Source organism: Aspergillus pseudodeflectus, assembly GCF_044049435.1.
Source record: "Aspergillus pseudodeflectus strain CBS 756.74 chromosome Unknown BJX68scaffold_81, whole genome shotgun sequence".
In the NCBI taxonomy this organism is placed as follows: domain Eukaryota; kingdom Fungi; phylum Ascomycota; class Eurotiomycetes; order Eurotiales; family Aspergillaceae; genus Aspergillus; species Aspergillus pseudodeflectus.
This window is the reverse complement of record NW_027263857.1, coordinates 65,324-83,509: the sequence shown is the minus strand read 5'-3', so window position 1 is coordinate 83,509 and position 18,186 is coordinate 65,324. Positions and strand designations below refer to the sequence as shown.

The following is an 18,186-nucleotide window of genomic DNA, read 5'->3' as shown; positions in this document are numbered from 1 at the left end:
GCGCAATACATGCTCCGGTTGCCTTCGTTATACTAGCGCATCTAGCTATTCTGAGCCTTGGGCTGCCAGATTACAACGACTAGACATGTGTTTTGGCCACGCTGGTGCTACTATGACTGTTACGTGGGCAACTACTCTAGTCTAGCTAGTCTAACTATCTTGATCAGGCCAAGCCGCCTTCTTTCATGAACAACGTCTACTTCTTTCTATGCCCTAACCGTCCGCAAACGAGTCGAGTTAGAGGTGGACAATTTATCCGTCAAGGGGCAGATCCAGGGATCTAGAATATCCTTGAAACTCTATATACCTGGTCCAAGTCGCTCCTCTGGCGCGGAGTCTTGCACTACTGTGAAACTCAAGCTGCCGGATTAAGTTGGCCACCTTTACCATCTTCGTTTGCAGGCTGCCTCACGTCTCATCACGTTCTCAAAGTACACCATCACTTTTATAAAAGCACAGCTAGATACTCGTCAGAACTATAACATTCAAGGAGCCGAAGAAGAAAGTGGCCATGGTAGCGGTTAAGGCGTGATAGCCGTGGTCCTGGTAGTACATATACGCCGCGAGACTCAGTATTAGGGCGTCTAAGGATTCTAGGTAAAGGGTGTCTCGGACCTGAAACATGGGGCAACTTTGCTTGTCTTGCTTGTCTCTTGGGCCTTACCACAAAGCCTTAGAAGACAGTACTCGAGGCTCCCGGGCCCTAGAATCTGGAACAGTTAAATTTCGTGCCCAGAGCAAGGCGCTCATGATGTGCTGCGCCCTTTCTGGGAATCAAACATCCTTGACCAGGGTGTTGTTTTGTCACTTAGGCGGTCGTCGTCCCCAAAGATACTGAACGCACTCGTTCGTCAAATGTGATGGGGTAGGAATGCCGGCTTCGTGTTGGACCAGGCCGTGTCGGAGGAGCACGCTAGACACTGCATATCCTGGGGTGTGATGCACATGTGCATAGGGCTTGATATTATCTTGTCAGATAAGGGATATCTTTGGCTATGAGACGGAATCCTATACGATTCCCACAAGCTGGCTTTATGCCACCCATGCATGTGGTCTTAAACTGCAGGCTTGCCAATAGCACATACTAGAAAGACTACTCACACTAAATTCATCCCATGTGACATCAAGCAACATCATGCCGGCTCTCATGGGAAGTCGCTACTCCGAAAAGCCCTTTAGTTCTGGGAGTCATAGTCCGGAGAACCAGCATGGGAAGCCTTGGCTAAATAACAGACTGGCATGAGGCAAATGCTGCTTCTTCGTTTTCCAATGGATTGACTACAGGAGTACATACAATCAAGAGCCTTCTGCAATACTATGCTGGGCACGACACTCATTCGACGACTACACCTACGAGCCAGCATATCATCTTCAAACAGAGATTCTGTCATTTCGACGACGGTCTTATACAAGCAAGCAATGACGAATCATGGTTCTTGCCCACCTCGCCGCTCCCCTGCCACCCCAGCTGGCGGGGTCAACAACGGTATGGCGTTGGCGCGGCGCAGAGGTAGCATCCATGATTGGCGTCGTTCTTGCGGTCGCCATCTGTATTCCGCTAGTTTGATGGTGAATTCAGTGCTGTAAGAAGGTTAGACCAATGCTTGCCCACGCCCTTGCATATTTTCTCTCGCTCATAGCGCCGTTTAGATTACTCTCATTGCACAGATTATCTCTAGGGAGCTGAAGAAAAAGATAGAGTTGCATCTTGAGTGGATATTATCCAGATTCGAGATCGTTGGGCTTATATCCTACTTCCATTTAGCTCTGCCAGACTAATCACTTCTTATTACTCCTAGCCCCTAGACATCACGGCATCAAGTTGTTTCTTCTGTTTTTTTTTTCTTTTCTTCTTATTTTTGCTCATTAGTCTCGCAAAGAAGAAAGTAAACAAGACAAAAAGTGAATTGCGTGGCTTGCATTTGTGGTGGGTGTGGCTACTTTGGCCCTCTCCTGAATTAGCCCTAACTGAGCCGCCGGGAGTGCCAAACAAAACCACGCCCATGAATTTCAGAGGCATGTTCGCCATGTCAACTTAGAAACTATCCGCTAGGCTAAACCATCTTATCCCAAGTGCAGCTTAGAAGAGCACGGAAATGTGCATTAATCGTCACCTTCTGGCAGTGCGCAAGAAACCACTGCTGAATCAAGACGTCCAGGTACAGGTGCGGCCGCCAGTTATGCGACCATATCGAACTGAACGACCACTAAGCTCGCTGAACAAATCCGGCTATTGAATTGAAATATTGGGTGGCCAAGTATAGGATGGTTTTGATGTTTTCTGGCTCGATGGCTACTATTCCGCTTCGCTGCAGCTCCTTTACTGTGGCGTCGTGGACACGAAAGAGCTCGCTAGTCCTTTCGAGGATTTTGTGTTGACGGAAGCACGGATGATCCCCGGGATTGTTTCGAGGCTCAAGAGGGGATCCTTGTTGGAGGATCGCGCTACTGGTTGGCAGCCATGGTGAAAGGCAAATTGACGGCGGATGATGAATTGCCGGACAGAGATGTAGGCCAGCGTAGCAACCAGCGCAATCAAGGTAGTAGATGGAAATACATGATGGTCACTACTACCATCTGTAGGCCGATTGGTAATGATGAGATTGATGAGAGACGATGAGGTTGTGGTATGACGTTCCCCCACGTGCTAGGCATCCTGCTATGCAGCAGCCTCCCATGTAGTCTTGTCCAAAATGATGCATAGCGCATCATCACAGACATCTTCTCCCTGCTCGACTAGGTATTTTCTCATCTGAGCACACCATGATGTCTCTATATACTTCAACAAGGGAAGGCCTGAAGTGATATAGTCACTCTCAAACTCTGCAGTCAAGTCGTCGAATTCATCGAGAAGAAGTTTCTCTTCATTCTGGATTTCCGCAATATCGTCCTCATCAAACATCATCAGGCTGGATATCTCAGAATCAAATCGGCAGCAGGTATGTGTTAGCCCAAGGTCTGTGAATGCCAGGAGCCGGATAATATCGGTTAAAGCCCCGCCTGCTTCCTGTATCACTGACAAACCAACAATGTCAAATAAGGCATGTAGCACCCGTCCGCGTGTAGTAAAACCAATTTTTTCTCGATTCGACCAATATCATCACCCCCTCTAAACCAACTGTCGCGCATAACGAATCGCAAGGCCATGGATAAACTCAAGCACTCTGCTGTTGTGCAAAAGCAGCGCCAAGTAGACTTTTTGTTGAATCGAAAGGCCTGCTTCATGAAATTTGATAAAGATAGAGAGAGAGAACCAAGGGTAGTCTGAAAGTCTCTCTGAATCCTAGTGCAGCGAGAGGCGTACCACGATTCCCAGACTATCGCTCGTACAATATGAAGACACAGTAGGTATCGTAAAGGCATCTGATTAGTCCGCACTGAAGCATCGAGGTCTGCACCTTTTTCAACAACCCCCATTGCTCGGTCAAGTGTGTGCTGTAGCACATCGTCTCCTGCAAATGAGCGGGTGAAGGAGTTGCCCACTATAGAGTAGCCTCCATAATTATCAAGCTCATCAATGTCCCGAAATCCGGCCTGGTACAGCCGCTCCAATTGACTTGGCCGTAAATCGCGTAGTTGGTAGATAAGACAATCATCATCGAAATACCGGAAGCGCGGACCAATGGCGACACCGCGAGCTTCTAGCTCCATACATATCTCCGCCGCTTTCCGGTCAGGAAGGCGGCCGTTCTGTAGATCGAGCTTGTGCTGCAGATACTCTGGTAAGATGGTTCTGGCGAGCCGTAAAATATGCCCTCCACTGGCGATAAGCGTCTGTGTCAAGAGTGTCTCCATTTTCTTTGATCTTCCCTTGCTGATGATAAATCTCCTCACGGGAGCTCCTATATCGATTAGGACCCGAGCAGCGTCCACGAGATCATTCGCTACTGCGCCACGGAGTAAACCTTCCTTGTGTACCACTTCTATCTCGAGCCCGAGCTTGTACATCGTTGAGATCCCATCTGGCCACAAGAGTGATGCGTAAAGATTGCATACGGCCCTTTCGTGGCTTAGAGCGCACTCTCTGAGAGCACGCTCTAAGGCGTCCTTTGATCATCATAATAGCATAAGATGTTTCCGACAAAAGACAAAGCCTAGTATAGATTAGTGAGTGCCATCCTCCTTTTCTGGCATGTCTAACGTACTGTCTTCGCTCTGACGCCAGAGGTTATTGATAAATCCAAGTGGAGATTGATGCAAATGCCTATCCATCACAAGAGCACCTCTCTCAACTAAGTGCAGAAAATATTTCTCCTTACCATCGAAACTGAAACCGTCGGCTATGTCTAGCGGGCAACCCCTGCGAGCATTAGCCTCATTTAGCGGACATCCTGAATCAGCGAGAAGGTCAATCATAAGGTGACCAGAACCTTTTACTATTAGTCCTCAAATACTGATAGGAAATGACTTGGAACCATACATGTAATAGCGTGGATCCATCCGCCCTCCTATCAAAGGGGCTGGCCTAGCCTTTGTCAAATAAGCTTTGGAATTCTCGAATGATGTTGTTGACATAGGAATTGCCGCGAAATGAACGACGTGTCCCATATTTGGATACGAGGCTAAATCCAGGAGAGTCATCCGGTACAATGCCATGGAAGGCGACATTTGGGGAGATCGACAAGCCATTGGCAGCCCTGGAGATCGTTATCGTTGCCTTGACTGAAAATCCGAGCCAAAGGCTCGCAAATGCGAACTTTTTCGTCCATGATCTGACCATTGTAGAGTACCCATGTCGCGGACAAGAACGAGGCACTGGCATCTTCCTAGGAGACGCCACTCGATTATGACAGGTGCAGCCTCCAAAACCCTGCATTCTATCTATTAATCTTGCAGCAGGTGCAGGGAAAGGTTGCTGTTGAGCAAAAGGCGAAACATCTGGGATGGCCAGTTCCTGAAAAATCAGCGCCACGAAGGTCTCGGGTCAAGGTGATATACCATTTGTCCCACGTTCGAGTTATTATGCTCTAGTTTTGTAATAACCAAGCCCTCCAATCTCTGTATGATCTCTGTTTGTTTGCTAAGAGCCAACGTATGTTGTATCTGGAGGCTAACATACATCAGCAATGATCGAAGCAACAGGAAAAGAACCATACGCAAGAAGTGACGTATGCAGATTCATCTGCAGCCCCTGCAAGATCTCAATCGTTCCCATCAGCGACTCCTTGTGAAACGGGTACGCAGCCTTCTTCGCTGTGGCTCGTATCGTACCACGCAGGCCTGGTTGCGACGTCGAGACAGAGAGTTCTACAACGCGTTTATTTAGCTTCGTAATCCAGTTTTCATTCTGCAAGACCTTCTCCTTGATGTCTGATGCAATATCTGGATGAATATCGGTGGTTTGGATGAGAAGCGCGCTGATATGTTGCAGGGTAGAAAGGAGCCCGTCTGCCTTGAGAGCAACACTCTCGATCTGATCGTCGAAACCCCGCAATTCGTTGCAGTAATTTGTGATGAGCTTGCAGCTTTCAATGCCCAGTGAGATGAGGCCTGCTGCGCTGGCAGCGACAGAACATGGGTCGACCATTCTGCTGACGTTGTCGGTGTTAGAGCGGGAGATGAGGAGGGAAAAATAGAAAAAAAGGTAGCAGCGGAGAGAAAAAGTGACCACCGCAAGGCTGAATTGACAGCGCAGCGCACAGCCTCAAATCATGCATAAAATTTCAGCCACCCCTGGCAATGCTCGATACGAAGTAGACCGTTAACTTGATGGAAAGATACTACCTACCTCGTCTCTCCCACTTGCCTTCCTTCCGTCCTCTTCTCTCCGACTACGACTCTCTGCCAACGCAGAATCGACTAATGGCATCTTTTGGGAATAAGCTCAGCATATTTCACAGTCTATAATACTGTCAGATGCATGGGATTTGAAATATCAGCTTCTTCGGTGGGTTATCCATTTGCGAGGGTTAAGTAGTAAATTGCTGTGGGAGGCTTGCACTAACTAACTATAGATCTCAAGCCAATATTTGATTTCAAATGTGGGATAGAAATTATCAAGCAGTAGGTCAGGAATACACCTCAGCCCATCGGTGGCTCTACTAGTATTCAAGGTTTTCAGACATCTGAGGCACTTGCAATGCTGACATTACAGGTACTAGTACGACGCATAGGCTAGCAAAGGAAACCCCAAGCTACCCAGATCCTTTCCAACCTCACTTTTCTAACCTGGTACCAGTGGTTCTTGTGGGGCTGAACCTTGAGAAGCTATCGATCGAGCTTAGCTCATAGAATTACCCCAAAAGTCCCCGCAAATTGACCCGCCTCCACATTCGACCCCGGATTTCTGGTCAGAAGCTTTGATCTCTATCCATAGAATGACAGCTGTCCCACAATGGCCCCGCAAGTCGTCGTCCGGGGCTACCCTGGTACTTAAGTATGGAAATAGGTGCGCTGTCGATCTACGTGGGGTACAATCTCTCACTTCAGTTTCACAGCTACATTACTTCCATTGCAATGCCTGCGCCAGCTCGTGTACGAGAAGGAGATATCCCCGGTACCGTCGATCTCTCAGTCATTGAAGGCGAAGATACGGGTGCCAGCTACGGCCAGGCACTGTATCCTGTTCCGACGGATGATCCTAACGATCCTCTTAACGTATGTCGTCTCATCCTCCTTGCTTACTATAAACGTTGATCAGGCTGTTTGTGAAGTGGCCAGCATGGAAGAAGAACGCCATTCTAGTCATCGTCTCTGTCTACTCGTTTCTCGGAAACTGTGCGCTCGTTGGACCTTCGGTATACATCAGTATCTACAGTGAGGAGTTCGGGATCTCGCATGCTGATGCGTCGGGGTTGATTTCGTATCCGAATCTTGCATTTGGATTTGGTACGCTTCTTCTCTTATTAAAATGATATTTTAGCAGTGCTGACAATTTAAATAGGCTCGTTGATCCTCGTCCCAATGTACCTCAAGTTTGGCCGGCGCTTTGTTACACTCTTATCCATGGCGATTGTACCTCTCCCGCTCCCAGGTTACTATTGCTACTGACACTGTAAAGTTCGTTGCCGGCCTCATCGGCGCCTCCAGGGCAACAAGCTACACTGGCCTCATGGCTGCCCGTGTCTTCCATGGCTTCGGCAGTGGCGTGTGCGAGTCTCTCCCAGTGCAGCTTGTCAACGACATTTTCTACCTCCATGAACGAGGAAAGCGCATTGGATACTATACAGGTACCTCTCTCTCTCTGAATTCACTAAGCACAGCCCTAACAAGCGTAGTGTGCCTCTGCCTTGGCTCAACGGGCCCTCTATATGCAGGCTACATGCTCGCGGGCGGATACTCCTGGCGCCTCTTCTTCTACGTCGTGGCAGCCTTCTCCGGAGCCCTATTCGTAGCTGCGTTCTTCCTAGCCGAGGAGTCGAGATATCACCGGCCAGATGTCGAGACCGAACCTACAGAAGCGCAAGTGTCTATGGAAGAAGGCGAGAAACAGACCGAAGCCACGCAGGTCGAATCCCTCCCAGACCCGACGATTCCTCGCCGAAAGTCCTTTTGCGAAACCCTAAAACCATGGGCCCCAATCGACCATGAAGCCGAATTCTTCGCTACAATTCTGCGCTCCTTCGCATATTTTCTCGTCCCCGCTGTTTTCTGGGTTATAACCAGTTTCGGTACACCACCCAGCCCCAACTCTCCTCTCTATAGCCCCTCCTAGCTAACAAATCAAAAACAGGAATCTACATCGGCCTCGGCGCCCTAACATTCAACTACACCTTTCCCCTCCTCATTACAGCACCCCCCTACAACTGGCCACAAACCTCCTCGGGCCTAATCGCCCTGGCCACAATCCTCGGCTTTACCCTCGCCCTCCCCTTTACTTCCACATCCGACCGGCTCGCCGCCCACCTAACACGACGAAACAACCACGTCCGCGAAGCCGAAATGCGCCTGCCCGCCCTCCTCCCCGGCGCGCTCCTGGCACCCGCCGGCCTAATCGTCTACGGGCTAACCGCTGAACACAGTTTACACTGGACAGGCTTCTTCGCGGGTGTTGCAATGGTTCAATTCGGAAGCTACTTCTTCTTCACGTTTACGTTGGCGTATGCGGTCGACAGTTACTATGTGGGGACGAGCGAGATGCTCATTGCGATGAACCTGGGGAAGCAGGCGGTTAGTTTTGGGATGGGGAGCTTTTTGCTGGATTGGATAACGGGGCGGGGGTATGCGGTTGTTATTGCCGGGGTTTTTTGTGCGGTTGCCGTTGCGAATAATTCGTTGCTTGCGGTGTTTTGGGTTTGCGGGAAGAGGGTTCGGAGGTATACCGCGGGGAGTTGGTTGGGGAGATTGGGTAAGAATAATAAGAAGGAGGGGGAGGCTTTGTAGGGAGTATGTATTCAGTAAGGAGTACATTCTGTATACATATAGGCTGATTGTACTTAGGAATTAGGGCAAGTATACAACAAGCCTACTGGGAACTTTCCTGTACAAAAGTCGACCATGTATTCAAGCTAGACGCGTGCTATCTAACATTGCAGATGTTGTACAGGACCAACCCGCATCCCACATCCACTCCCCAAGACAATTTATCCATACATGCATAACCGCATCCAACGACCGTCCGGCAGCGTTGTACCATCCATACCACTTCTCATTCGCCCATTACATTTGTCCATCACAAACCAGAACAGGCCTACCCGTCAAGTTCAATAACCCTTGAAAAGCTTAACCCTGGAAAGGAACGGCAGTCTGAGACGGGAAGCCGCTGGGTCCAGGGGCTCCAGAGTCAGGGAAGCCCGAGGGGAAGGGCTCGCCGGTGGGGGTAGGGAAGCTACCGCCGCCGGGGAAGCCGCCGAAGCCACTGGTAGGTGTTGGGATGGCGGAGCCACCCTCACCCTCATCGCCACCACCGAAGCCGGGGAACAGATCGCCGAGGTCGGGGAATCCCGAGGGGAAGATGTCGCTGAGGTCGGGGAAGCCAGAGGGGAAGAGGTCGCCTAGGCCGCTTCCAGTCTCGGTTCCGGTGCTGTCGCTGCCGCTGTCGCTGCCGCCGAGGCCGGGAAATTGGCGCTTCTCGGTGGTGGAGGTGGGCGTGGGGAGTTCGCTGCCTTCTCCAGATTCACCTTCCTCGCCGCCGGGGAAGCCGCTTGGGAAGGGCGACTCGCCTCCCTCGCCTCCGCCTGGGAAGCCGGGGAATCCAGGGAAACCGGAGGGAATTGGGAGGTCCGTAGGGAAGCCCGTAGGGAGGCCAGTCGGAAGGCCGGTTGGGAAGCCCGAGGTCGGGAAGGGGAAGTCGCCAGTCGGGGTGGGGAGGCCGGTAGGGACACTGCCTTCGTCATCGCCACCGCCGAAGCCTGGGAAACCGGAGAACTGAGGGGCAGGCAGGGCGAGGGCACAGCCCAGCATGCTGAGGGAAGCGAAGGTGTAGGAGTACTTCATTTTGAATATGGATGTGAAAGTGAAAGAATGTTGTTGAAGAAGAGGATATCGTAAGAGAGTGGTTGGACGAGAATACCAGATTCTGTCAAGTTGATTGAGATAGTGACTGTGGGTGGTTGAATCAACATAAGCCGTGAGGAGGCAAGCTGCCTTTATACCACGATCCAGGGCCGATGGATTCTGGAATCAGGGACTAGCGCAAGGAACGGAAACAGGGCCAAAATTCGGCATAGCTTGTTACCCACTTTCCCAGCGGAATAAGCATAAGGTTGGACTGCATTCTGAAACCATAAATTAGCTCCGGCGAGGCTGCGACCCGTCTTGCGCCCTCGCCCTCGGATATGCCGCCATGCCCTAACACGAGATGACGAGATGGCGTGCTGGTGGCAGGTGCTCATCGGTCGGCAGCTCCGACAAGGACTTGGATACTTGGAATGGCCGAGTCTCGCCATTCGGTTTTTATCAGGTACGGATGCCATGTGGTTGGAGAACCGTGGTTCCCATGACTAAATCGCTCAGCATCGAGCAGCCGAGTGCAAAGTGTAACTGTGAAGCGTCCTCGCCAAATATCACCCGTGGTGCAGTGCCATCCTCGACCGTTATCGGGCCTGAAGAGGCTGATCATCATCTGCTGAGCCGACCCATGATATTGATTGATTAGATTGCCTCGTAGGGTCGTACAGCTGTATACCCGCACTGACGTACGCGGTCCCTGCGGCAAAAGTTGCAACAAATGGTGATAGCTCGGGCGCAGCGAAGAGATCAGGATATCGACTCAATCGCCCAAGATTTCGGCAAGCAAGGCCAGAGTTGAAGCAACAAATCACACGCGCAAAGGTGCATCGTGCGGCCATGGTCGTTCGAGAAGGCCATCCTCATCCATCCATGCCATCCTCCCGTGTCTCTGTGGGGAAAGATCTTCGTAGCATGACGAATCCCGCGCTAAAGTGCTTGTCCTCAGACGCAAAACTCTGTGTTACACGTTTAATTCGACATGCCAGGTCAAGGTACAGGCCGCGATCGGCCGCTTTTGCACAGGCGCAGCCGGGCTGACCTGATTTGTCCGTAGGCACTGTTCTGAAACACCTGGGTCAGACGCCGGTTGTCGGGGACCCCGGTTCCCAGCGATATCATCATCTTCCTCATTGCCCGAAAATAAGGCGACCGAGACGAATCATGCTGAAGCTTGGAGGGCCAGGTTGAGGCCAAGTTTGGTTGAGGACGGGAATGCCTATTCCGGCGATGCTTGGGCAAGTCCAGGTTGCGAGACCAGTTCTTTGATTTTCTTGGAGATTTGGTAGCGAAGGTGAAACTGCTGATCAGGAACTGGAGCGCAGATCTGAGGACCACGGTCGACTGGCACTGCACAGGACTGCAGCCTGTCTGGGGTATACCACCTTCAAGACAGCATCAAGTGTGACGACAACCCTATCTGCTAGCGTGCCCTGTTCACTCGTCTCTAGAAAATTCGGCGATAGATCCAGCAGCGATGTCTTTAGTTGTGTTGATTTCGTGATCGCAGCGCAGTGTTCTCGGTGCCATGCCCAGAAGAAGATAAGATCCGCGGATGGCGAAGATTCACAGGTGCAACCAGCCTTGAGAGTCCAGGACACAGGAACTTGACCAGATGAGCCAGAAGCTCCCTTGATACCGACGTAGACGTAAAATTTTGCGCTTGCTCAACACATTATCCCAGCCCAATTGGTTAGCGGAATGTTGATTCTTTTTTTTCTGCTTTTTCTATCTATGTATATTTTGTTCTCTATCAACGTGTCTACTTTCTATTATAGACCTACCTAAGCTCCTTGAAGCAATTGCATAGATGTGCAATTCATACACACCTCCATGTTCAACCACCACCATGGAGTACAACCCATCCCAACCCTTCAAACCCTCCGAAGACAACTACCACCCAGCTGACCTGATACAAAAGCCTGGGGAACGCAAAGCCCAGAACAATAAGCATTTCGGCTTGGTAGTGGCGCATCTTGTCCAACGATCGTACATATTTCGTATCACCTCAGTATCCACCCTCTCAGAACTATGAGTCAAGACCAAATACCGATGTTGTCGGCATGTACTGTTGCCCAGGAAATCGTTACGTACTGTGTAGCAGAGACAGCCTTCGGCCCCAGTTACCCTGCGCCGTAGGACTTCTACAACAACAGAGATGCGGCGAAGGCATGACAACATGTAGAGGAGAATCATAGACGAGACTTGAACCTGCCAATTGTCTCAACTCTCAAGCATCCACTTTCGAGCTTATGCAGGGAAATGCCGGTTGGTGTCGGTATGTACCTGTGTACCTCGGACTCAACTTCGTGCACTTGCTGTTCGATCGTGCAGCTTGCGTGGACTGGGCTCAATGCATGGTGGATAAAATGTGTCACACGAAACCTCTGTCCTTTAGCTCCATCCATCCCCAAGTCAGTTCATGTCGACCCGAAGGATCTCCGGAGTCCGGCCCGCAAACAGGAAGGATTCAAACCCGGCCACCGTGAGACAGTGAGACTCCGGGCGGGCGAGTTTCAGGTCTGGACCTCTGTGTCAGAGAGGAAGAAAGACGGGCCGGCCGCGTCAGCCCTGTACCTGACACGGACGTGGAAATGAGGGTTTTCTGGGGCCAGCCACAGTTACTATATGTTGACTGAGATAGAGCACAGATGGCGTGGTTGGATGTGCACTTCAAGAAGCGCGGAGGACGTGGCGGGGGGTGTCCGCATAAGTTTCTGCATAAGTTGCTTATATACGTTATGGACGTTATGCATATCTTATCGGCCGATAAGATAAATTACCTTTGTATTTGGGTTTCAGCCCCTGATATATAAACAAGCTCATTCTTTCCCCAAGGAACAGCAATTGGGATAAAGCTTCGAGGGCAAGCTGGTGAGTGCACTCAACCTATCGAAAATGACAGAAAGCCCCCCGGCTTTCCCCGCAAACTCTCCTCGAGCCGCTCACGATAACCCGCCAAATACCATGAAGAACCCCTCACCACCGCACCCCGCGAAACCAAAAATACACCCCAAAATGATGTGATTTGCGCCCTGGATTGAGAATACCCGTTAGCGGTAAAATAAGTGTAACGCCGGCCAATCAGGCGTCCTGGGCTCAAGAAAATCGAGATAAGGACCGGGTTGTCTGTGCTTTTTATATTTGAAGAAGGCTCCCCCAGTTTTAAGCTTCCTTTCAGGTTTGAGAGCTGTCTGATTTATTAACTATTGTTGTCGCAAGGTATAGTCCAGGCTTGTAGACTCTACAGATTATAGATTAGATTGCGAGAGAGAGAAAAAGTGAGGATGCCACTACCAGCGAAGCGCGTCGCAGTCATCGGCGCCGGACCCTCGGGTGCCATTGCGGTCGATGCGCTGGTGCAAGAGGGCGCCTTTGATGTGGTGCGCGTGTTCGAGAGGCAGGAAAGGGCTGGCGGGAATTGGTACGTCTAACCTCAGATCCATATTGAGGACCATTCCTGTCTAACAAGCACAAACAGGGTCTCGCGCCCAGCGGAAAAGGCCACCCCTCTCGACGTCGACGCCCTGTCGTCGCGAACAGCAGATGCCCCAATCGAAATCCCTTCCAAACTCCCCGCTTACACGCGCCCAATCACAGCGCATAGGTATACAGACTCGCACATCTACCCGGGGCTACATACCAACGTCGACGCCTCCGTGATGGAGTACTCAGCCGAACCGATCCCAACCAAACGCTCAGAATGGTCGGTGAACCTGCATGGACCAGACACGCCCTTTCGACACCACGAGGTGATATGCGGGTATATTGAGGATCTGCTGAATCGGAACGGGTACCAGGGTCTCGTGGAATATGAGACGACTGTTGAGAGGGCGGTTAAGGATGAGGAGACAGACAGCTGGGTTTTGACGTTGAGGCGAGCTGACCGCGAGGCGGGGAGGGATTATTGGTGGACGGAGAGCTTTGATGCGCTCATTGTGGCGTCGGGGAAGTATCATGTTCCGTATGTGCCTGCGATCCCGGGGTTGAAGGAGTTTGCGGAGATGTTCCCCGGGCGTGTTGAGCATGCGAAGCAGTATCGGGGGCCGGCGAAATATAAGGGCAAGGTAGTCATCCTGATAACTTCGAACCTCTCCGCACACCATCATGAGCATTGATACTGATAAAAGGACAGAAAGTCGTCACAATCGGCGCCTCCGTCTCAGCAGCCGACACCGCCGTCTCACTGATTAACACCGCACAGTCCCCGATTTACGCTATCGTCCGCGGCAAATACAACGTCTACTTCGGCGACCACGCATTCGCACACCCATCCATCGAGAGACGGCCCCCAATATCCCGAATTGAGAGCAGCATCGAGACTGGGATATGCACAGTGCACCTCGAAGACGGAACGTCCATCTCCGACGTTGACCATTTGATCTTCGGAACGGGATTCTCCTGGACTCTCCCGTTCTTGCCAAACATCGAGATCCGGAACAATCGTGTCCCCGGACTATATCTGCATGTGTTCCACGAATCGGATCCGGGATTGGTCTTTCTAGGCGCCGTTGGAGCAGGGTTGACGTTTAAAGTCTTCGAATGGCAGGCGGTCGCTGCGGCGCGGGTCCTTGCCGGAAAGGCCTCCCTGCCTCCGCTGAAGGAGCGACGAAAGTGGGAAGCCGAGCGGATTGCGGTAAAGGGCGATGGTGCTGGGTTCCTTATGGTGAATCCGGATTTCGAGGAGTACTTTGAGCAATTGCGTGCGTTGGCTGGGGAGCCTGGTGAGGCTGGTGTTGGAAGGCGATTGCCGGCGTTCGAGCAGAAGTGGGTGGATGACTTTTCGGCGGGACATGAGCGGAGGATAAGAATGTGGAAGAGGGCGAACGAGGCAGCGAAGGGGGCGAGGATCTGAGCTGTTGATTAGCTGTTGCTCCATTAGCGTGGCATAGCTGTTGCCAACAGAATTGATGAAGTGAATAGATCTCTATGTCTATAATCTGTCTATAATCTGTCTATAATCTGTCTATATGTAGCTATCATGTCCAATCCAACAAAGTCCGAGGCAGACTCTCCGAAGATTAAACAAGATATATCGTTAAAGGTGTACAAGGAAGGAAAGTACCAGACCTGTGTGTTCGAGGTTAGAAGCGCCAGCGCTCAAACGACGAGTATAAATGCTGAGTTTGAATCCAGAGGAATGCTAAAGCGAGCAGGAAAACAAGGGGTATTGTCGTTTTGCGACCAATCACTATAAGTGTGGCAACCAGGCAGCACATACACAACATTGCGAATAGTTTGAGGTGGGAAGCGGGTTTGATATTCGTGCCGTGGCTCTCGGGGGCTCTGGAGATTGTTAGCGCCGGTTTGCTAGTACAGAGGAAGAGCATACCTAGGTACTGGCCATCCATCCACGTAGTCAAGATAATTCCAGCCTAGTTGTGCGTCCTAGAGGATTATTAGCAGATGTAGTGAAGGTTAGGCAGTATCACTTACCCCCTGCTTGAAGCCAATGCTGGGGTTGTCTATAAACGTCAGCACTCGGGTTTGAATTTGGTCGAACACGGCACGCACGGTAGTGGTAGTAGAGGACATCAGGCCGGTCCCCGGTACCAGGAAGGATACCAAGCCCACCAGGAGCATACACTTTCTTGTGGTTCGATCCATAGATAACAGATCCACCTCCGTTGAGTAAGCTTGTATTGTCCCGGTCCATAAACGGGCCGTGAACGTTTGTTGCCCTTCCCACACGGATGCTATATCTGCACTCAGTTAGCCAGAAGCCTAAATAGAGCTGAGAAACACTGAAAACATACTCATTCCCTTTCGTTGGGAACCCCTGCTGTTCGAACTGACAACACTGCCCATGGCTAAACCAAGCATAATAGTAAGGCGAGCGATAGCTCATATAAGACCCCTCATTAGGCTTGCGTTTCTCATCCGGAAGATAAACAAGGTGGTCCGCATCTGGGCTCGACGAGTTCTCAACGCGCAGCCCATCCGTCAATGGAACCTGAAAGATCCCTTCCCAATAACTCCCATACTGCAGAAACGGCCTCCCACTATCCGGATCCACAAAAAGCGCCGGATCAATCGCATTTGTCACATTGAACGGGTACACTTCCGACCTTTCCTGGGTTCCCGTATTGATCAACGCCCCGTGGTCTGTCCAATTACCCGGTTCAATCGAGTCGGACGAAGCCAGGCCAATTGTACTATCCCGTTTCCCCGCCTGGCTGATCGAGTAAAAGCAGTAGAACCGGTCTTTCCAGAACGCGACCATGGGAGCCCATGGTCGTTTGCGGTTCTGCTTCTGGACGACGCTTTGGTCTTCGAGGACTGTGCCGAGTTTCTCCCATGGTCCGTCGAGCTTTGCGGAGCGGAACACGGGGACTCGGATGCCGCCTTTAAAGAGGTAGAAGTAGTTGTTGTGCTCGAGGATATTTGGGTCGTGCGCGGCGACATTACCGGGGTTTGCTAGCGGGTAGTCGCTTGTATCTGAGAAAATGTCCGAATCGAGTGATGTTGCTGCTGCGAGGTATAACCAGAGGACCAGCCCCAGCAAGGTGATGTGCACCATTGGTGCAGAGATGCAGAAATGCGGTCTGTGTTTCGCAGTCGAGGGGAGGAGACGGTAGCTTGATGGGAGGAAGGGTTCGATATATCAAGGATCGGTAGGTGATCTCACCATTGGAATTTGCTCGCAGCTCCTTGCCCTGTGAGTAACAATTAGATCAGCTTCGCATCGCATAACAGGATGGCAGGGCGATCATACCAGCCACGCAGCCAAGTCAGGCGCGACTCACGGCGCTATGAGGTCCACCGAGAACGCATGTTGTGTAACCGAACGGCGAATTGTGAACATGACGCGATAAACAAAGTGGAGATAAGAGAGAGGCCGCAATGGCTGGAGAGGAGAAGTAAAGCAATTGGGCTCGGGTCGGGAGAGGTCCAGATCCCAGCTATCGATAGGAGGTCCGCCGATCGGGTTCGGTGATCATGACATAAAACTGCCATCACAAGGTCAACATTGTTTTCAAAACTTGGAAATATCTATGGGCCAAGTATTAAGTTGATCAAAACCTTAATCTAGTATCAAACTCAATGGCCTTTCCTACTTGCTTGGGGAAAGTTGAAAACAAACAGTTTTGTGCTGATCGAGGTGAATTATATATGCTTTAACTACAACTCTAGTAGTATAAAGAAGTTGCAAACCCATAACCAGCAAAACAGCAGAGTAAATTGGATTATTAGGTACACGCAAAGAAAAGCAGGTAGGCACCTCTGACAATGAATTGTTACCTAGGACAAGATTCCTCAAATAATCGAAGCGCCAACCCAAACCCCAGCAGAACATAAAACGGCATCGGAACATCCATTCGCAACACAGCCGCAGGTCCCGTGAACGCCGGATCTTCAACTGTAGTCGTACTCGCGGTCGACATAGGATGACTCGTAGAGCTCCCCGTAGGATGGACCATTGAACCCGACGACGACAACGTCGTAGTGGGTGTCCCGATCGGATAGGACCACGATGGAGAGGGCAAGGAGTTTAAACATCTTGGCTAGAGTTGGCGCCCGTCTTTGCTGATTCGAAGGCGAAGTTGAATGAGTGAACGTAAAGAATATTGTCCAAGGTTTATTATAAAGTATGTAGCAACTGTGTTGAATATACCTCCCACGACGTGACCGCACACGCCGAATATAAACCTACTTACTAACTCATAATACATCTCGCTGAAACAGCTCGCAGGTTCGCAAGGCTAAAATATAGTTCGGGATACCCAATCGACTGGCCAAGCCAGGAAAATGAAATACGCCCCTGCCACTGACTGCATAGGCGGCTACAGTAGGGCTGCGGGGGGCCTGATGACCGGCTATATTCAACGAGGGCCATACCTTGCGAGCCAGGGGCTTGGGCCTGAGACAGCTTCTATAATTACCAGTAGCACGTTCAGTAGCTGTGTCATGTATCAATATGACCAAAAATTAGTAATAATGAGAATATTGGCCTTCTTAAACACAAGATGTAGACTTCCACTTGAGAACAATAAGCATGTTACATATACCTGGTAAATACACCTCCGCTATTATATCCATCCCGTCGAGCCCTTATAGAAAAGTCTAGCTGCTAGTCACAGCTAAAGCATAACCGCACCGGCCAAAACACCTGCAACGGCATACAGAGGCGCATTGAGAGCAGAAGGAGCACCGGTGAACCCAGGATCAGCGATCGTAGTCGAAGTAGTGCGAGGACCATTGAATTCAGGAGCGCTGGGAGCGCCTGAAGACCCGGGAGTCGGATCCGCAATAATAGTTGATGTAGTCCAGCCGCCAGTTTGGATTGGGCGAGGGGTGTGCCAAGGCGGGAAACTGGGTGAACAATGCTGGATGTTGGTAGAAGGGTCGGACGGACAGGGGGTGAGAGTCGGGTCGCCCCAGGTGTCAGATCCAGTAGGGGTTTCGGGATCAAAGGCCGAGCTAGGATCAGCGATGATGGTAGATTCGGTCGAGGGCTCGGGCAGGAATGCGGAGCTAGGGTCGGCGATGATGGTCGGCGAGATGGCGGAGTCGGTTGGGAAGTTATCGGCGACTGTCGTCTCAATGATAGTAGGGCTTTCTGGGGCTGCAGCGGCGCCATACGCCAGAAGCGCGAGTGGGAGAAGCTTGTACATTGCGGTTGTTGATATAAACGAGATTGGAATGCGAGGAATATCTCAAGCGATAAGAAGATGATCGATATGATCTGCACGAGGCCCCTCGTGGATTATATAGGTTTTCGATCAGGGTTCGCAGCACCGGGATGCGTGTTCTGTGATTTTATGCCCGCACAAGGCTATTGCTCGTGATGACTTCGGT

At 51.0% G+C, this 18,186-nt stretch overlaps 9 protein-coding genes across 9 annotated transcripts; 2 read left to right on the top strand and 7 right to left on the bottom strand.

Moving 5' to 3' along the window:
• Nucleotides 1-2,563: 2,563 nt before the first annotated feature.
• On the bottom strand, nucleotides 2,564-3,173 carry BJX68DRAFT_248612 (uncharacterized protein). The gene has a single exon (XM_071041952.1). The coding sequence runs from the start codon at nucleotides 2,903-2,905 to the stop codon at nucleotides 2,660-2,662; it is 246 nt and encodes an 81-aa protein (XP_070893208.1). The 5' UTR covers nucleotides 2,906-3,173; the 3' UTR covers nucleotides 2,564-2,659.
• Nucleotides 3,174-4,293: 1,120 nt separating this feature from the next.
• On the bottom strand, nucleotides 4,294-4,948 carry BJX68DRAFT_248611 (uncharacterized protein). Its single transcript, XM_071041951.1, has 2 exons — nucleotides 4,421-4,948; nucleotides 4,294-4,370 (listed from the first exon to the last, which is right to left on the bottom strand). The coding sequence occupies exon 1, from the start codon at nucleotides 4,814-4,816 to the stop codon at nucleotides 4,466-4,468; it is 351 nt and encodes a 116-aa protein (XP_070893207.1). The 5' UTR covers nucleotides 4,817-4,948; the 3' UTR covers nucleotides 4,294-4,370; nucleotides 4,421-4,465.
• BJX68DRAFT_272455 (uncharacterized protein) lies at nucleotides 4,903-5,527 on the bottom strand (the record flags this gene model as incomplete). The annotated part of the gene is made up of 2 exons (XM_071047212.1): nucleotides 4,903-5,050; nucleotides 5,097-5,527. 2 exons carry the CDS (start codon nucleotides 5,525-5,527, stop codon nucleotides 4,903-4,905), a joined length of 579 nt encoding a protein of 192 aa, XP_070893206.1.
• A 929-nt stretch (nucleotides 5,528-6,456) lies between these two features.
• On the top strand, nucleotides 6,457-8,322 carry BJX68DRAFT_279715 (major facilitator superfamily domain-containing protein; the record flags this gene model as incomplete). Its single annotated transcript, XM_071048783.1, has 6 exons — nucleotides 6,457-6,597; nucleotides 6,654-6,828; nucleotides 6,884-6,954; nucleotides 7,001-7,169; nucleotides 7,218-7,610; nucleotides 7,673-8,322. 6 exons carry the CDS (start codon nucleotides 6,457-6,459, stop codon nucleotides 8,320-8,322), a joined length of 1,599 nt encoding a protein of 532 aa, XP_070893205.1.
• Nucleotides 8,323-8,429: 107 nt separating this feature from the next.
• BJX68DRAFT_210266 (extracellular proline-rich protein) lies at nucleotides 8,430-9,450 on the bottom strand. The gene has a single exon (XM_071037720.1). The coding sequence runs from the start codon at nucleotides 9,373-9,375 to the stop codon at nucleotides 8,662-8,664; it is 714 nt and encodes a 237-aa protein (XP_070893204.1). The 5' UTR covers nucleotides 9,376-9,450; the 3' UTR covers nucleotides 8,430-8,661.
• Nucleotides 9,012-10,426, bottom strand: BJX68DRAFT_248608 (uncharacterized protein). Its single transcript, XM_071041950.1, has one exon. It carries the CDS (start codon nucleotides 9,852-9,854, stop codon nucleotides 9,528-9,530), a length of 327 nt encoding a protein of 108 aa, XP_070893203.1. The 5' UTR covers nucleotides 9,855-10,426; the 3' UTR covers nucleotides 9,012-9,527.
• A 1,825-nt stretch (nucleotides 10,427-12,251) lies between these two features.
• BJX68DRAFT_248605 (uncharacterized protein) lies at nucleotides 12,252-14,358 on the top strand. Its single transcript, XM_071041949.1, has 3 exons — nucleotides 12,252-12,811; nucleotides 12,869-13,454; nucleotides 13,523-14,358. Exons 1-3 carry the CDS (start codon nucleotides 12,675-12,677, stop codon nucleotides 14,240-14,242), a joined length of 1,443 nt encoding a protein of 480 aa, XP_070893202.1. The 5' UTR covers nucleotides 12,252-12,674; the 3' UTR covers nucleotides 14,243-14,358.
• Nucleotides 14,318-16,145, bottom strand: BJX68DRAFT_248602 (endo 1,5-alpha-arabinase). The gene is made up of 6 exons (XM_071041948.1): nucleotides 16,103-16,145; nucleotides 15,144-16,043; nucleotides 14,902-15,089; nucleotides 14,824-14,852; nucleotides 14,720-14,775; nucleotides 14,318-14,673 (listed from the first exon to the last, which is right to left on the bottom strand). The coding sequence occupies exons 2-6, from the start codon at nucleotides 15,905-15,907 to the stop codon at nucleotides 14,472-14,474; spliced, it is 1,239 nt and encodes a 412-aa protein (XP_070893201.1). The 5' UTR covers nucleotides 15,908-16,043; nucleotides 16,103-16,145; the 3' UTR covers nucleotides 14,318-14,471.
• Nucleotides 16,146-16,743: 598 nt separating this feature from the next.
• Nucleotides 16,744-18,002, bottom strand: BJX68DRAFT_272450 (uncharacterized protein; the record flags this gene model as incomplete). Its single annotated transcript, XM_071047211.1, has 2 exons — nucleotides 16,744-16,892; nucleotides 17,486-18,002. The coding sequence occupies 2 exons, from the start codon at nucleotides 18,000-18,002 to the stop codon at nucleotides 16,744-16,746; spliced, it is 666 nt and encodes a 221-aa protein (XP_070893200.1).
• Nucleotides 18,003-18,186: the final 184 nt, after the last annotated feature.

Coding starts and splice junctions, on each gene's coding strand:
- BJX68DRAFT_248612 (XM_071041952.1), bottom strand. CDS start 2,905: ATGATGTTTGATGAGGACGATATTGCGGAAATCCAGAATGAAGAGAAA.
- BJX68DRAFT_248611 (XM_071041951.1), bottom strand. CDS start 4,816: ATGCAGGGTTTTGGAGGCTGCACCTGTCATAATCGAGTGGCGTCTCCT.
- BJX68DRAFT_210266 (XM_071037720.1), bottom strand. CDS start 9,375: ATGAAGTACTCCTACACCTTCGCTTCCCTCAGCATGCTGGGCTGTGCC.
- BJX68DRAFT_248608 (XM_071041950.1), bottom strand. CDS start 9,854: ATGGCATCCGTACCTGATAAAAACCGAATGGCGAGACTCGGCCATTCC.
- BJX68DRAFT_248605 (XM_071041949.1), top strand. CDS start 12,675: ATGCCACTACCAGCGAAGCGCGTCGCAGTCATCGGCGCCGGACCCTCG. Junction 12,812..12,868: donor GAAAGGGCTGGCGGGAATTG/GTACGTCTAACC, acceptor AAGCACAAACAG/GGTCTCGCGCCCAGCGGAAA. Junction 13,455..13,522: donor CGGCGAAATATAAGGGCAAG/GTAGTCATCCTG, acceptor ATAAAAGGACAG/AAAGTCGTCACAATCGGCGC.
- BJX68DRAFT_248602 (XM_071041948.1), bottom strand. CDS start 15,907: ATGGTGCACATCACCTTGCTGGGGCTGGTCCTCTGGTTATACCTCGCA. Junction 14,853..14,901: donor TGTCCTCTACTACCACTACC/GTGCGTGCCGTG, acceptor TGACGTTTATAG/ACAACCCCAGCATTGGCTTC. Junction 14,674..14,719: donor GATGGATGGCCAGTACCTAG/GTATGCTCTTCC, acceptor AACAATCTCCAG/AGCCCCCGAGAGCCACGGCA.